The 17485-nt window shown below is 36.0% G+C and overlaps 2 protein-coding genes and 1 long non-coding RNA gene across 7 annotated transcripts; all 3 read left to right on the top strand.

Moving 5' to 3' along the window:
• The first annotated feature begins 3304 nt into the window (after positions 1–3304).
• LOC113302001 lies at positions 3305–7650 on the top strand. Of its 5 annotated transcripts, none has more exons than XR_003336603.1 (7): positions 3305–3581; positions 3681–3758; positions 3948–4133; positions 4287–4368; positions 5000–5462; positions 6918–6981; positions 7082–7650. It is a non-coding gene; the product is annotated as an uncharacterized LOC113302001 (long non-coding RNA). The 5 variants fall into 5 exon arrangements; XR_003336602.1 differs by having other exon boundaries at positions 3681–3764; XR_003336601.1 differs by having other exon boundaries at positions 3681–3777.
• Positions 7651–8247: 597 nt separating this feature from the next.
• Positions 8248–14235, top strand: LOC113301999. The gene is made up of 4 exons (XM_026550825.1): positions 8248–8546; positions 8621–8759; positions 13372–13457; positions 13578–14235. Exons 1-4 carry the CDS (start codon positions 8277–8279, stop codon positions 13716–13718), a joined length of 636 nt encoding a protein of 211 aa, XP_026406610.1. The 5' UTR covers positions 8248–8276; the 3' UTR covers positions 13719–14235.
• Positions 14236–15414: 1179 nt separating this feature from the next.
• Positions 15415–17113, top strand: LOC113301998. Its single transcript, XM_026550824.1, has 3 exons — positions 15415–16100; positions 16179–16360; positions 16692–17113. Exons 1-3 carry the CDS (start codon positions 15519–15521, stop codon positions 16813–16815), a joined length of 888 nt encoding a protein of 295 aa, XP_026406609.1. The 5' UTR covers positions 15415–15518; the 3' UTR covers positions 16816–17113.
• Positions 17114–17485: the final 372 nt, after the last annotated feature.

Here is a 17485-nt window from a genome sequence, read left to right as displayed (position 1 = left end):
GCATAATCTTAACAATTACTTTGGTAGTTGTTGAAAAGATAGATCTAAGGACCTGACAAGGAGTTTATTGGGATAAACGGAAGAGCCTTTTGTCAAACTCATATCACTTGATTGAAAAGAGTTGTTACCGAACAGATTTGTTGTTCCTTTACTGTTTGGAATACGAACCAAAGGAATTGTTCCAAGTGCGTGACTTATTGCAAGTTGGAGGCGCAGGGATACAGATGGAACTAGGTGAACTATAGGTTTAGTTGCTTGGTCTCAACTATACGAAGCTGATTTAGATTTTGTATAACAGCTTAATCCTGAGAGCATTCAATTATGGACAAGGTCCCGGGATTTTTCTGCATTTGTGGTTTCCTCGTTAACAAAATCTTGCTGTGTCATTTACTTTTATTTTCCGCAATTATAATTGTTGTTATTATAATTTAAAGTAAATTACACAAACGTTAATTCATACTTTCTTGATAGCAATCCTATTGTGTTTGGTTAAGTCCAAACCTTTGATCAAGTAAACATACTTCGTTGTTGTATTGTCTCGATCTTGTATCCATAGTCAATCACACAAGTTATCTTGTTGTCGTATTGTCTCGATCTCATATCCATAGACGATCACACGAAGTGTGAACCAATTAGTTGTATTGTCTCGGCTCAGTCCATAAACAGTCACTTTCGGAGAAAGAACTTATAGGTGGAAAAGTTTTAGTTTGAGGTATATTTGGGTACCTTCATCTTTTCAGAAGGTTTAAGTATAGCGCAACAGTTGTGCAATACGGCTCAAGTGACGGTTAGAAGTTGGTTACGGGCTTCACAAGTATGCCAATGATGCGAGACAAAGTAGAACGATTATAAAGCAAGTTTATAAGCGTGAGAGAGTGTTCATAACTTCTAGAGAATAGGTGTTGGAAGATGGCGCCAATTTAGAGAAGAACTGGCCAGTTAACACAATTATAGGCGGTTATGGAACTGCTTTATGGGACAGATGGTTTTCCCATGCGTGTGCAATAATTGTGCACGATTTTTGGCCGGTAAAGTTGTTGTATAAATATTCCTAAGGCATGGGAAATTCGGCAGTATTACATAGGAGAGTGTGAGACTCAAATTAAGAGAGTTTTTGTAATGCTAAGGCTTGGTTCAAGAGGAACAAGTCTGTGTAAGTCCCTAAGTGGGCAAGTTTAGTATTTCTTCCCTTTGATGCAATAAAATGAGTTGATTGTGTCATGTTCTAAGTGTTCTTGGTTGACTGATTGTTGTTGTCAATGTTTCGCAATGCTTGGATGCATTATAGGGTGCATTTGAAAAATTAAGTGAAGAGAAAGAAGGCTAAAACGCTTCCGTTGTAGAACTGAAGAGTTGGCTGTTTGCATTATAAGGCTCAAGTGCAGGTGGGTGAAGCTTGATTCACAAAATCACTGTGCTGCCGGGTTACACTTTCGCAGAAATTTGCAAGAGGCATTCGAAGGTGTGACAATATCCTACAAATACCATTGAACCAAAGCTAATTCCCACATCAAACAAGTTGGTAGTATCCTAAAAAGTAAATGTTGGTGGTATCCTAAAAAATAAAATTGACAACTTAGTTGCGTACTTGTTTTTCCGGGTTCTTAGAGCATCCACAATGGACGAGCATAACTAAAAATTTGGTCCACAAACCTACCATAGTGGAACGGAGTAAAGATTAAAAAATAGAGTAAAACCAAATATCAGACTAAATTTGGTCTAAAATTCGGACCAAAACTATATTTGGTCGAGCGGAAATTTAAAGTACGTTCCATAGCAAGCTCACATATAAATTACGTTTCATGTGAAGCAGATATATAATTTACGTACGTTTAGTGAGGCGTAACTTTAAATGACGTTTGAATGAGGCGCATTTATAAAGTTCTCCTGGTGGTACGTGAATTATACACCCATCCGTTAAAAGGCAAACTTATAATGTTCGCTCAATTCTAATATTCCATAATGTGCAGCAAGCACTGTGATGTATGAAAAGAACATGGGGGAAAAATTAATTAACATCTGATTTGTGGCGTCCATTAACCTACCAAACTACAACCTGTTACATAAATTCTCATATGATGCATCGAAGAGTAACTGAGCTCCCTACTAACTAAAGTTTGTAAGTTCATTAACCTTTTTTGGTTACAGGCGGTGGCATCACCTTCCGCTCCATGCGTAAGTATAAAGTACATCTCTCAGTGGGGCGTGAATTATACACCCGCGCCACAACAGGCGTTAGTTTGATCTACGCCCCACAACATGCGTAATTTATATGTATGCCCCAAACGAACGCTGATTATACCACCGTCCCACATCAAACGGAAATTATAGTTGCGCTCGACCAAATATGCTCCTCTACCATAGGGTAGCACAACTGACTAAACCCAATTTTTTTAGTTTTATTTGGTTTTTGGTCTTTGATCATGCTCGCATCACTGCAGTTGCTTTTAGGGGATCTAATTATCTCAGAGAAGGTCCGTAATACTTACGCGGTGTAGCTTTTTTTCTTTTTCTTTTTTGCTTCGAAGCACAGTGTAGCTTTTCACCACGATGATCAAAAAAATTTATCGGAAATCTATTGTATTTGACCAAAAATCAGCTTTTCCCGGACCAGTACAGCTTTTACTCCTTTTTAACGAAATGACTTTCACTTGCCTAGATTACTATGTTAACCTTGTTATGGTTGCTAGTTGGGCCGACCGAGCGAAGCGAGGGAGGACCTTTATATGGTCACTTTCTTTTGTAAAATATAAGCGATCAATCAATTAACATAAAAAAGATTGGATTTGGTGTCCATGGTTGGTCTTTTTCACTCGTCACCATTATCCTTTTCTTTTAGTCCAATTACTATAACTCCTTATGTATCCTATTTTTAGGGGTATAATTGGAAAGCAAACTTTAATGTACGTGATCCAAAATTTCGTGTCTTGAAATTTTATAAATTTCATCTCGTTGGAAAAATTATAAAAAAATCAACGTAATGAGTAAAAACAACAATATCAAATTCAAAGTTTTTACGAAAAATTCAGAGATATTTATCATTTTAGGCACAATTTTAAAATAATTAAATGTATATCCATTATGCAAACCATCACAAATGTGTTTTTGATGATCTAACGGTTCTGGATGGGTCTTTTATTTCCATCCACGGCCACCATTTTCTACCAGAGTGGTGAAAAGTTGAGAGATAAATCGTGGCCCAAAACGAACCCCTCTCATACGCTCTCATCCAACGTCCCATGTTCAACCTCTTCATGTGTTACACACATAAAAGGGAGTTCATAAACTCACTCTTTACGGTTACAATAAAAAATTCAATACCTACCCAATTTCTCCACAATTGATCTTCCATAACGCCAGAAACAGCATTCACTGCATTAAGTTCCTCATTCATGTTCCAAGGTTTATCTTCACTCCACCAGATTAAGATCCCATTTTTAATTTCTTCATATTCCTTCCCTCTTTGGAGATACCATCAGACAGAAGATGCTTGGGTTAATACATCTCAAATATTACTTCCTCAGTGGCAGCAACACTCTGTCACTTCATCTTCTTCTTCTTCTTCTTCTTCTTCTTCTCAGGTTCTCCCTTTTTTTCCCAAACAAATGTTTTTTTTTTACTCAGTTGTACTATTTAATTTTCTAGGGTTTTACGGTTTTTCTTCAATTTGTTGTTGACAGCCACCGATATCTAGAGTGAATCAAGTGGATTCGGCAAGATTAGATATCGAGATATCGGGGATGTTGAAAGAACAATTAGTTAAGGTTTTCTGTTAAGGTTTTCAATTTGTTAACTGTTTATATTTTCTTTTCCAAAATTGCAACTTTGATGATCTCTCTAATCAGTAATCTAAATCTTCTTAAACTGATAGGGAGTGGGGTTTGCTAATAGGTTCGTTTCAGATTGTGGGTTTGTTTCGAATTTTGATTTGGTGTTTTTATGTACAGGAATTTCACTTCACAGATTGTATATGAAGCTAAGAAATCGGTTGGATGGTTTTCTGATGAATCTTATCGCGGATCCAAGAAGTGCATAGTTCTAAGAGATTAATTGGGTTTCTTTTGTATCTTCAATTTTTGAGAAATTAAGTAGACATGGTGGTGAAATATGATCTATTAACACCAACAATTCAGGTAAGATTTGGTTTAAAGAAACCCAATTAAGAATGATAAATCATAATCATAACAAACGTTTTGAGTTCAGTTTGGTGATAGGCATGTAAGTATTTGGTTTGAATTCAGTTTGCTTCTTAGCTGGAGTTTTTATCCTCAAATGTTTTCTTTCAGGTTTTTACAGAAATTATGGGAGTTTAATTGTTGCAGATTTTGTGGAGATTATTGTTGTGTTGCATGCCAACATCCGTCTCAGGTATGTATAGATTGAATTTCACTTGATTTATCGGTTTGGGATGTATTTGTCACACAGTTTGAGTTCAATAAGAACTGTTACAATTGAGCCATACAATTATTTCTTAATTGATTTCTGTGTTAGGTTTAGATGTTGTTGTTATTAGATATATGTAAGGTTTAGTTTTTAAGATACTCAAGTTTGATGTTAACTGATCCTAAAGTTTCATTTTGAAATCTATTAAATTTTGGAGTGAATCAATGATTTTAATCTCTGAGTTCTGATAAGTATTGTTTGATATAAGAGTGGATAAATCTAACATTGACTTAGACCATGGTCGAATTTTTGTTTGATTTGGGTAATGTGCTCTTTTTCCCTGCCAGTTGAATTTATCAGGGGCTCATTTTTGTTCATGTATATGCTTCCTAAAGTGCTTTTTGTTAATATAATCCACTGGAAGTTCAGAGCAATTATCTGGATACTTACAATACTTATTATCTGCGCATACTTTCTTACGTGCTTTTTCTTCAATGCAGAAAATTATATCTTTCCCTGTGATTTTTTTTTCCAGCTTCACTATGGAGTCAGTAGTTGCGCAAAGGTGTTTGTTGTTAGATACAAGAATATACTGAAGCCACTTTTCTCTGTGCAGGTGAGAATGGGTGGCAACCTCTGGTGGGTTGCTTTGTTCGTGCAACTTTTGTTGGGAATTTTAGTAACTTGACTATCTATTCTGTGATATTTGCATCTACCACCAAATATGAGCATGGGTGGGAACTACCTGCATCAGTTGTTAATGTACAAAATTATGGCGATAAAGATGAAAGTGACAAATAGGAACCTCCGTGTCATGATCAAATTCAGCCCAACAGTCATATGATGAAAAAATGGATCAGTGAATAGTGGGATTAAGAATCTAAGATAGAAGGATGAATTTGCACGTCCTGAAATGATAATATACATAATGGGATTAAGATGGAAGGATGAATTTGCACGTCCTAAAATGGTGATATTCATGAGCTTACCAAGGTTTACATATTCATAACCAAGCTTAGCCAGACCAGTTGATACTAAAGCATCAGTTGTTATTGATCCAACAAACACGACATTTAGAGGTAAATAAGTATGATTTGCTTACTGATTTATTTATTATATAAATGTTATTGAAACATGTTTCTAGAAGGAAAAAACTGAGTCACCATTTGTTTAATGTTGGAATCACACCATTCGTGTGCCATGTCGAAATCTACCAATTGAACCAACTGAAAACCATTCCTTCGCCTTAAACCAATTGGTCAGTTTGATTATTAAGGGTTTAATGGTGTATTAGCACTTTACAAATTTCAGAATGATATAGATCTTGATTTGTTTAATATTACACCAGAAGATATCGGAATAAAAACAGTACCTTGAGCTCATTGTGAAACTTTAATATATAATTTTGTCAGCGTTTGTTAGGGACAGCCATTAAAGACCACCCCATTTGTCTTAATCAGTCCAACCACCATCAATTACAGTTGTACCCCATGCTACCATGTTAGTTTCCCCTACGAACTGTGATATTTATCGCACATCAAGTCTTTGTTGCTATTATACTTACTGTTTCGAAGTAAGAAATATGAAACGGTAAAAAAAATAATTAAAGTGAATTGTATCGATCTTAGTAGATTCTGATGAATGTCTAGAAACCATAGCAGAAAGTAAAATAAAATAATTATCCACTATCACTACTCCAACTTCATACACCATTTTCTTCTCGAATCTTAATATCTGATCGACTCATTAAGCTTAATAATTCTAATCTTAATATAGAATGCTCCCATACAGATACTGTGTGTTTATCTCAAATTAAGATTTTTATATCTTTCTCCAACAGATCAACTCATTTGGGGTAAGCTTTAGTTTTCTGATTCTCAATCTCTTTTTTTTTGTATAGAATTCATTGTTCTTATTTTTGAAATTTAAGATTTTTGAATTTGGCATGTAAGGTAATTTCTTTCAACCTTTTCTACATTCATTATTAGAGTTTTGTGCATTGATATTCCCCTTTCCGTTAGCACTTCAGTTCCTTAAATTGTTTTTTTTTTGGGTCTTTAAAGTGCTTTTTGATCGTTTCAAGTGTAAACTTTCTTATTGTGTTCCCATTTAGCTAATGCGCATGTGCTGAAAATGTAAATATTCGATTGTGTTCATGATGCTGGTGTTCAAGTTGTATTTTTCAGACAAAGAAATCAGTCTAAACAAATACAACAGATTACTGTATACCTCAGAACGAGGGTGATCCAGATTAATGCTAGAAAAATGAGAGTGCAAAATAAGATTGTTGCATTCCAGTTTATGGTAGCATGGACTAATTTAAATTATATATCTTGGGCCACGGCACACATTGCATTGTAGCAGTATTCGTGTTCAACTATTGTCTCTTGATGCTTAACAATATTAGGGCAAGTTTCTTCAGCACCCAGCTTTGATCTGCACACACAATATTTCTTCTGGATTTCGAAATTTGTTAATGTAAGAGTGCTACTCTTAATAAACTAGGATTTACGATGGTGGTATTTCTGACACAGGGATAAAGCTTTGAGGAGTTTCTTGGATGGTAGCACTGGTGATCTTGGTGCCTATGAAGTTCAGGTAGATAATAACCCTGATTCATTGGTTTTCAAATTCACAAGTCACCACAAGCGCTGGCATGTAAATAATCTAATACTACTATGTTTCATTTGTTACGCAGCACTGAATTGCCACAATGAACAAAATTACAGCTGCACATGACAAGTCTGGTGCAGTAGAATCTACTACAATCAAAGATATCTCAAGTGGGACTCTCGGTGCCTCATTGTACAGGCATTCAGATGAAGTTTGCAACAACGATACACCTTTAATATTCTGACAGTGGTATGCAACAATACATGACAAGCAGCATGTTAAGATGAAAGCTACATCTTACAGTGTATCGATTCATCCCGTGTTTCTGCTATAGAATTTTCGGAATATTGTGCTTAGTAATCCACAATCTAAAGGACCTCTACTGGCGTCTGAGTTGGTGTTGGTGATTATAAACGTTGTTGAGGTATTAAGAACAACATTATAATAAAGTCGTGGCATTTAAACCTGATAAGACGGGGTCCTTCCTATGTGCATTTTCTGTGAAATTCTCATGTATTACATACCCATCACATGAAAGAGAGTTGACCTGACGAACGACCTTAAATTCATCGTTGATATAGGTAATATGTTGCGGACCCATTTGGTTATGTAAATTACCATTATGTTTTCTTTCTACCATTATGCTTTGTTTTATGTTTTATGTTTTCTGTTTTCTTTCACAAAAAAGTTGGATTTGTTGATGGGCCATTTAGGATTGTTAATGAGCATCCGATACATTGTCAATTGGTGTAGTTTACCTTTATGTGTATACAACTGCAATCCACTTTCCATTCATGATTAAAACTTGATAATCAAGCTACCTGACAAGAGTTGTGCTTGAATCAGTTTGCATTTCCTATTGGGCACCCAGGCCGTTACGGCACGGATCATACACTAATACATTATATTTTATGTAGTCATATTTCGGTTTATGCATCAACTAATTTTCGGTTTATGCATCAACTAATTTAATTTTCGGTTTATGCATCAACTAATTTTCCGTTACAACTAATAAAACGATGTACTCCCTCCGTTTCAAGAAAAGTGATACTTATACTTTAGGCACAATTCTCGAAAATGGACACATAACCATTATGCAAATCACCACAAACGATGCATAACACATCATGCAACCATATTTTGTCTGTGGATCGACTAATTCGAAAAAAGTCAGACAAATCCCGTATTCAGATTTTTCTACGGTCGGCCCTCCCCCGGTGGCAACGGTTGTAGCAGTATATATTCCACCAATCTACCTAACCTAAAAATCAGAAAAAACCATGGCAGGAGATGAAGATATTTCAAATCCAAAAGGTCTAATGATAGCAAACAACGAAATTATAAAGTCTTTTCTTAGTTCAGCAAAATCAGATCTAAATCTAACAGATGAACTTCGTCAAATCGCTACAAATCTCTTATCTCAACCTTCAATTCCATATAAATCATTAAGAAATATCTGGTCTGAATCTCTCCCTTCAACCAGGTCTGATCTGCTTCATCTTTTTTCTGGTTCTAATTTTGTTTTCTCCAGCCCAAAACCTAGAGAGAAGGTAATCAAAGCTCGCTCATAGTAAAGTTTATACATTTCCATTTCCTTTTTTTCTTAATTGTTTGAATTTTGCAGAGCAAAGAACTTCAGGAGAGATTGAAGAAGCTGTCGGATTTGGCTGAACGAAGAGAGTATAAAGAGCTTGTCAAAGATATTACTCCTGTTGAACAGACCGATGAGCCTTTCTCATCTTATAAAGATCAAGTTGGGTTTGGTAAGATTCAAATTCCATCTCTTGCTAATATTTCATATTTAATTTATAAAGTGTTCAAATATTCAAATAAGTTCATCCAAACACAATGGCAGATGTTGAAACTGTTAAGTAGATAAGACTACTATGTAGTTTCTGACATTATAAGGTTTGCATACAAGGTCAAAAACAGCAAGCATTATCATTTCTGTAGACAAAACTGTTTGATAAAATCTCTGAAGTTCAAATTCTATTTTTTTCTTTGAGGAAACTTTTAAGTTAAACTAAACTGAGAGACAAATATCCAATCAAGATAATCTTGTACGGGATGATTTCTACGTAAACAACATGTCAAGTTAACCCATGCTATGTTGAACTCCCAAGATACATCAGTGAGATCCTTGCAGTTGTTTTTTTGCCCAGTTGAAAATTACTCAAAATAGCGAACAGAAAAATAGGCACCTAACGAGGACTAGAACTTGCGACTGCTTGGGAAACCAAAAACAGAAAGCAAGAAGCTGTCTTAGTTATACTGAAAAAAGCAAGAAATATTCAGTTCAACTACTTAGGACTCTAGTGGATCACAGACGAGAGGAAGCATATGGGTAATGGGATAGCGCTACTATCCTGTTCCTAACCAATTTCATTTGACTGTGTACCGTGGGTTTGGACCGAGTTTCATTTGATAATGATTTGGGGGTATCGGAAGTTGGATTAAAGGTTGTCCATTTTGAAAAAGATCTTCTTAATGGTGAATTATGTCAATGGTGTAATAGTTTGCTGATTTAGTCTTGCGTTTGTGTTAATGTTCTTAATTGATCTATATGTACTGCCAAGATATCACTTCGACGGGACAGGGTCAAAACCAGAATTCTTACTTGTCTGGTTGGTGATTCAGATGTTTGGTTTCCTTATAGCACTTGCGTACTTGCATCTCTAGTGTTTTAATTTGCATAAACTTCAACAACAGAGACTAGATCGTATAGGTTATATTCCACCGGTCTCCCACCGTGCCAGCAGTCATCTAGTGATTTATAAAGGTGTTCTAATGTGGAAAATAAGTTCATTCAAAAAGAACGGGAGATGTGATAACTTAAAAGCAGAGAAGAGTTTTAAGTTAGTGGCGTTATTAGGTTTGCTTACAAGGTGGCAACACCACTATAAATTTGTATGATTGGAGCTTATATTTTGAGAAAGCTGAATACAAATAGAAAATCTGGTGAAGAGATTTTTGGCGCCTTACCTTATTGTCATAAAACATTAGAGTTGAAATAGAGAATTCATGGGTTGTTTTGTTGGGAATTGAAGTTAAACCAAGAAGTAGATTGCTACAATTAACATTAAAGTTGGAATAGAAAATTCATGGGGTGTTGTTTTTGTTGGGAACTGAAGTTAAACCAATAAGGAGATATTTGGTTACAATTAAGCTCGTAGAAGTCTATTAAACCTAAATGAGTGTAACCATATTGGGATGGATTGGGCATTTTGGTAATAGGTATACTTCTGCCAAAGTCAATTCTAGTTGAAGAGCTTCTCTGGAAGCATTTTTCTAATGGTAAAGCTCCTTGTTTGTTGAAGAAAGATGGAGAATAGTGTATATGATGAGACTGAAAATCGGGAAAGGGATGAGTTGTAGTGGGCTCTATTTGCACAGGTCGAGAAAGGGTTGTATAGAGTTTCTGAGCTCAGATCTATTAATTACACTAAGCGACTCTTTCATTGGCAGCTTCACTTGACCTTGAGGATAAGGGCTCTGGGCTATAAACAATAGAACGGGTTTCAGGCTTGCTCTATAGCCCTTTAGAGCCAGATCCCTGTAGGTTATAGCATAAATTCACGAATGGGGAAATGTGAGCATAACCTAATCTGTCGTGACTCGTGACCTATAAGTTGCTATGGCTGGTATTGATGAAATTGACTGAGAGGTGTGCATCTATCATAGAATTTGAAGCATTGGAGATGAGTGAAGAGTTTCAACTTGTCCCGGACTTTGTTGAGGAATCAAGGCTGCTTCCATGCTAGTGACAAACACTTCATTTTGTCTTCTCGTCCAGTAACTACTTTATTTAGAGGTATGAGAAAGACCAGCGCGTTGGCTTTTTATGGTTTGTGCAACAGATCTAAATTAGTATAAGCTATTACTATTAACGCTTGTTTATAGTCTAACCATGCACCAAGACTAGCTTAAGGTTAATTAGTATAAACTAATACCATTAACGTGTGTTTATAGTCTAACCATGCACCAAGACTAGCTTAAGGTTAATTCTGAATTAAGTTAAAGATAACTAGTGAGTTGTCCCTTGTAGGGATGAGGTGTGTCTCTCTAACTCATGATGGAAAGTTGGGAGAAACATGTGGCATGCATGACTAGGACACTTTTCTACCCTCATACATAAAACTAAAATTATGTTTTATTCATCAATTGAGTATGAGGAAATAGAAGTAGAAGTCCAAGTCATTAATTTCTTTGTTATTTTTATTTCTTCTTCTGAATCAGTTCATGCCAATTGTGTTAAAGCTTCAAAACAAGTTTGGCGCCCGTGTAAGTTATTGGTGAACTGATTATGCTTGCTAGGGTTATCTTGGGTGAAATCATGTTTAGGTCTAAGTAATGATAATTACAGGTCTGAAACTCTAACATTCTACTTCTATATCCCCTGGTTATTATATGTTCCTCAACTAGGGTTGGTATGATTTAATTTTTTCTGTTGGTTTTCTGAGAACATGATGAAATTTTATATGGTGTTCTGTTACTTCCTACTTATAGTTAAAGAGTGTGAAGTTGTGGTGTAAGTGATAAGACAAAGTGGAAGATTTTACATATCAAGATGCCGTCTTTTTATGGTCAGAAAACAACAAGAGGGTGATAAAAGATCACTGGGCAGCAGAAAATCTGAGTAATGATAATTAAAGAGCTGAAAATCCAACACAGCCAACCCCTTGGAGTTCGTTTACCTTATTATATTGGTGCAGATCTTTGTAGACTCTACCTGATTTGGCCTTGGGGAGTGTAGGTAGAGGAGTTCCCAATCCCCACTGATAGAGTCGTTTTGGCTGCCCACTTCTTAGCAAATCTGAAAACCTGAAAATCTACTTTGGTCATAGGAGGCTAGGGGTGTAAATTCGGGCAGGCCGGGCCGCCCGACCCAAAAACTAAGACAGGCCGGGCAGGCCAGGCTTAATATTTGTGAGCCCGTAAACAAATTCAGGCCGGACAGGCCGGGTACAAGTAGATAATTTGCTACCCAAAGCCCGCTTTTTATACGGGCAGGCCAGATCGGGCCGGACAGGCCACTATTTTGATTTTTTTTTTTAAGTTTAAATTTTCAAATGAACGGTATTAAATACAATATCCTTTCCCTTCCAACATCACATATCGTAAGTAAAGTGATAGTATTATTTTATATTTAAATTACACTGACAAATTTTTAATTTTAGGCTATAATAAATAATTAATTAGAGTACAATAAACTTTCTAATAAGAAAATATATTACCATTAATGTTTTGAAAAGGTTAATTATAAGTAAAAACAATTATATATTTTATTTTTCTTGACACAAAATTGACAATTATAACATTGTAACTTTTAAGTCTTTTTAAGAGGATATTAAATGATTAATAGCACATAGAAGCCTTTCAGGCCGGGCACCAGGCCGGGTATCAGGCCGGGCATCATAATTAATCGCAAAGCCCGAGACCGCCCAATAAATTAATCCAGGCCAGGCCGGGTAGCCCGCAACGGGCCATAACAGGCTTTGGGCAATTTCAGGTACAGGCGGGCTTGGGCGGGTACGGGCAGGCTGAGTTTTTTCGGGTAATATTTACACCCCTATAGGAGGCTACGTATTAACTTCACACCTTGCCTAGGATCGTAATTATAGTCAGTTGCAACTCTGAGAATCTGTACCATCTCTTGCAGCTATTGTTTTCCTTAATACAGAGTTCTTAATTAATCCATCAGAGTTATCGATAGTTGATTGCTTTTATATACGTAGTTACTAAGTTATCAGAATTCTAGCTTAGTATCACTTAGCTTGAGGTTTTCCATTCCCAATCCTTCTAGCTCTAATTCAAAGAACTCGAGCCATTAACTTGCATAATGTTAACTGTCAGTCCCTATCTCTGGCTCATTCTTACTGACAATACTAATTCTGAATCTTGATGATAATGTCTTGACATTTCGCTGGGTTAACCCTGTTAGTAGTGTATATCCCTTTTCTTATGTACTTTTTTTTTTGTTAGGAAAGGGTTATAAAATTTACAAATGAGTTTTATCTTTATTAAGAGTTAAGTTAAAAGCTAGATAACATTGTTACACCTAGGAGGTATCATAATATGTGTTGGTTAATTATTAATTGATGTTTCAGTTTATATATAACCCGTATGAACATAACGAAGGTGTGACTGCTACCTTTGAAGCATAGTATTATCTTTCTCGCGCAACGGGGTTGTTTCTTCCCCTATTTGGAATAAAATACTACAGTCTTATGCTTCTGCGACTCTTGTTTTCTTACTCTATGGCTTTTTTTCTTTCTTACAACCACTTATCTAGCTGTGTTTGAAGATATTGTTTCTATGGTCTTTGCTTCTTCAGATTAATAAGTTGAAAGTGCATTTTATCTTTATGTTTTACAGGTCTCCATGTGGCCGTTACTATGTTTACGGGTTATTTGGTGGGATATGCTGCATTCAGGGCTCTGTTTAATCATAACCCCGTCATGGTATTGCTTTGTATTATCCTACACATTTGTGCAGTTAGAACCTTAATATAATCTTTTTATAATAGAAAAACTAGACACTCCCTCCTTTCAGTTACTGAAATGTGGTGTTTTGCGTTGTAGAATGCTGCCGGTGGTATCCTTGGTCTAGTTTTTGCGATGCTCTTGGAGACGCTTCTTTTTATAATTAAATCTTCCAGTAAACGTCCAGTATCTTCATCCTTGGCTTCATCATCTGCTTCAAAGCTAAAGAAAGGTCAATAACAACCATTGTTGAGAGGTTAATCTCTAAAGTTCGTTTTTGTAACATTCACTTTGAAGCTCTGATCGTTGTATACGTATACCTAGAAGTTAGAAGCTCAAGTTTAGGCCTAAAATATCACAGATGAGGATCAATGCATAAGATATATAGGGTGTCTGCTTGTCTCTATTTTGTGAATGTTGGCCAAGTTGTCTTCCTTGGCACATTGAACAACAGCGTGCAATATGGACACCTAAAGAAAATTCATTAGCAGGACTCTTTTAGTGAGAACTGCCACCAAACTGCGAAATGTTGTTTTTGTTGTTGCTGCCTGACACATAAAATTGCACATGTAAAGTGACTATCTAGTTAGAAAATAACTGAGATGTTTGGTGAGCTTGAATTCAGAAAGATTTTGATAGGACCCAAGTCTGAATTACTGGCAGTTCTCCCTCTCGATATTAATCTATGAGACTAATCTATTTGTTTATACCTTTTAAAGAGAAAGGAACATGGCTAATAAAGGGGAAAGCTTATGTATTACTATTGATGTATTACTTGCATAATCCTTCTATAACCCCTCAGTCTCTTTCGGGACTTGTTATTTGCGCTTATAACATCAAGTTAAGCAACTTTTTTGTGGCCTTAAATTAAATCCTTTCTTGTTTGTACATAACCAATTTCGTTCATGTTCAAAGAGATGACAAAATCGAAACATCAAATGGGATCTCTTATTATCCATCTTGATATAATTGGTAACCTTTATTATCAGTTGTCGTCGTTAATCACCTTTGGTTCATAACTTTTTCTATTTTTGAAGGTGACTATTGCAATCACCCGCCCATCGTTCTAGCTCTACAAAATTTAGTCATCCCTTGTGATGTGCTTATGAATACTGGTCTTTGATTCAATTACAAATGAATTATACGGAGGGGGAAAAAAAAGAAAAATTCTCTTCAAACTTACTACTAACCATAAATAACCACATGAAAACTATCATCTCCCAACTTTTAGTAGGACTTCTCTACATACAGTATAACCAAAATGTATTCCAATATTCCAGCATCCGCAGCAGTATCTCATTGTCACACAACTCACAAGCAGACCAAAGTTATGGGTCTCCGTAATATGCCTCTCTCTGATAACGAACCTGTATGTTATCTTCTACGTCTCCATAGACCATGTGATCGTACACTTTTACTCTTTTGGGCCACACGAAGCAGCTGATTCCTTACTTATCTTGCGCCATTTCTCATTCGAAATATACTTCTCTTCTTTCCACTTATCCATCTCATGTGCAGGGAACGTACAAACGACGGTATCCAAGTTGTTAGCACCATGGCCGGTATATCAAACTACGTCCCTGAAAAGGCTGGTCGGGATAAACCCTCGGTTTTTCCGAGTTTGGTGTAGAAAACTACACTCAGCTTTAGAAAACTATCAAACTATAATATTCCAGTGGGAACATCAAATCCGTAGACCGTACACTAACAGAAACCATGTCCGCTCCCTTTAGATACCAGCATCAAGATGCATGAACCACCTTGACACATGTAACAACTTTCATTTCTCTACGACTACAATAACTGAGACCTAAAAAGGTACCGTCACGAGCTGTCACGTGCATCAAAATACGTGTCAGTCCGTTAAACGCCATCAGCATTTCTAGTTGGCACCAGTTCTTCTTTTTCGCTTCTCTATAAATAAAGTTGTTGTTCACAAACTTCCATCTCACTGAAAAACCCTAAAAAAGATCAAAAAGATTCACTCAGAATTTTTGTTTTTCATTCTAAGATTAGAAACATTTGAGAGGATTAATCGAAATGAAATCAGCATTATTGATCAGAACAGGATCATCACCGTTAAATTCATCATCCTCGTTATCCTCGTTGGTACAAACTTCGCCACCTAAAGCTTCAATGTCATCATTTCATGATTCAGTGACTGGAATTTTATTCCCGGGTAAGAATAATTCACCCACAAGATCTAATAATTTCCTGCAGTTGGAAGTAAATAATATCGTCTCGAGTAGTAAAAGGAATAATAAATCTAGTGTGATTAGAAGAGCTTACTCTGAGACTGATATGTTTAGTACGTTTAACAACAAATATAATGGATCTGAATTATTCAGTTCTGGACATGGATCTAGATCATTTCCAGCTAGAATCCCTGAAGAAGATTTTGAAGAATTGACCGATCCTGATGATAAGGGTTTTGTAACTGGAAATTGGTTGGAGAGTGAGGTTGTTCCTGAGGAATTAGAATTCTATAATGGAGGAATTGGAACGAGGGTTGATAATCTAAGTGATGAACAGGGTAAAATTGGTGATTATTATTTGGAAATGTTAAAATCCAATCCTGGTGATCCTCTTTTATTAAGGAATTATGGGAAATTCTTATATGAGGTACATTCAAAAGCTTATTATTCTCTTTGTAGATTTTTGTTTTGATTTAATCTGATTTGAAATTTTGAATTGATTTAGGTGGAGAGAGATGTTGCGAAAGCAGAAGAGTATTATTCCAGAGCAATATTGGCAAGTAATCCATCAGGTCCTGATGGAGAGGTGTTATGTCTCTACGGCAAACTCATTTGGGAGACACAGAAAGACGGATCCAGAGCTAAATCTTACTTCGAACGAGCTGTTCAAGTTGCTCCACGTGATTGGTGAGTTTTCGAGAGGAAAATCATTTTCCCAAAATCAGTCCTTTTGAAGTTATTCTTTCCTTAGGTAACTTGATAAAGTCAGATCCTTGTGAAAATTCTGGTTAGGTAGTATCTGAAGTACAGTGCTTTAAAATTTTACTTCAGCTAACTGTACAAAGCTTGTATACGCTCATCATCCGTGCATAATGCATCATAGCCTTGTATGTTGTCATCCATGCATGATTGGGACTAATATTGTTCGGGTACACTTGGGTGAATTTGTGCCCGTGAGATTATTCTCTTCTCCTAATTGGGTCATCTCGCGTGGTTCTCATAGTGTTTTCATTTGCAGCTTTGTGATGGGAGCATATGCACATTTCCTTTGGGAGGCAGAGGAAGACGATGAGGAAGAAGAACTAGCAAATAAGAGTAATTACTCAGCATCAACAATGTCACCCATGGTTAAGGCTTTCTAGTTGCGATCCTATCTCTCTATATTATCCTAGATTTGACCCATCCCCAAACCGAAAAGGAGCTACGCAAACAAGATTTTAGAAAGGAATGTAGTAAGCAATATGAAGAGGTTGGGTAATCAACAGCTGTTACTAAGTGCGTCCTGTTGTATTTCATCAATATGTAGCTTCCCTGTATATCTAACTAACAAATAAAAGAAACCACTGAGATTAATCGACCAATAAATGAAAATATGTTGCTATTGTAACACCTCAGGTACTTTAGATCGCCACCATTACATGAGAAGAAATAAGAAGAGATAAAAAAGAAAAAGAAAAAAAAAATTACCTAGCATTTTCTCATGTTAATGTTGTCTCTACAATAAATGGCACTAAATTTCTAAGAAATTTTCTCCAATTGATCTAAGAAACTTATTTCAACTATTTGTACATTCTAGTGATATGCATTAGTTGCTTATCCCTGATTTATGAATTTTGCAAGTCTACAAATTTTGAAAACACTACTATCTCATAAATATCAACTTAATAAATTCTTCATTTTCGGGCTCAAGCAGTATAAAATAAGCAATTAGTTTTTCATGGTAAAGAAAGGATAAGAATGATATATAACACTAAAAGTTTGATCATTTTTGCTGCGTAAAATATGTTAGTATGATACTTCACTGTTGAGTAA

This window comes from Papaver somniferum, chromosome 8 (genome assembly GCF_003573695.1).
Source record: "Papaver somniferum cultivar HN1 chromosome 8, ASM357369v1, whole genome shotgun sequence".
Lineage (NCBI taxonomy): Eukaryota > Viridiplantae > Streptophyta > Magnoliopsida > Ranunculales > Papaveraceae > Papaver > Papaver somniferum.
The sequence above is the reverse complement of the archived record's forward strand: the minus strand, read 5'-3'. Positions and strand labels throughout refer to the sequence as shown.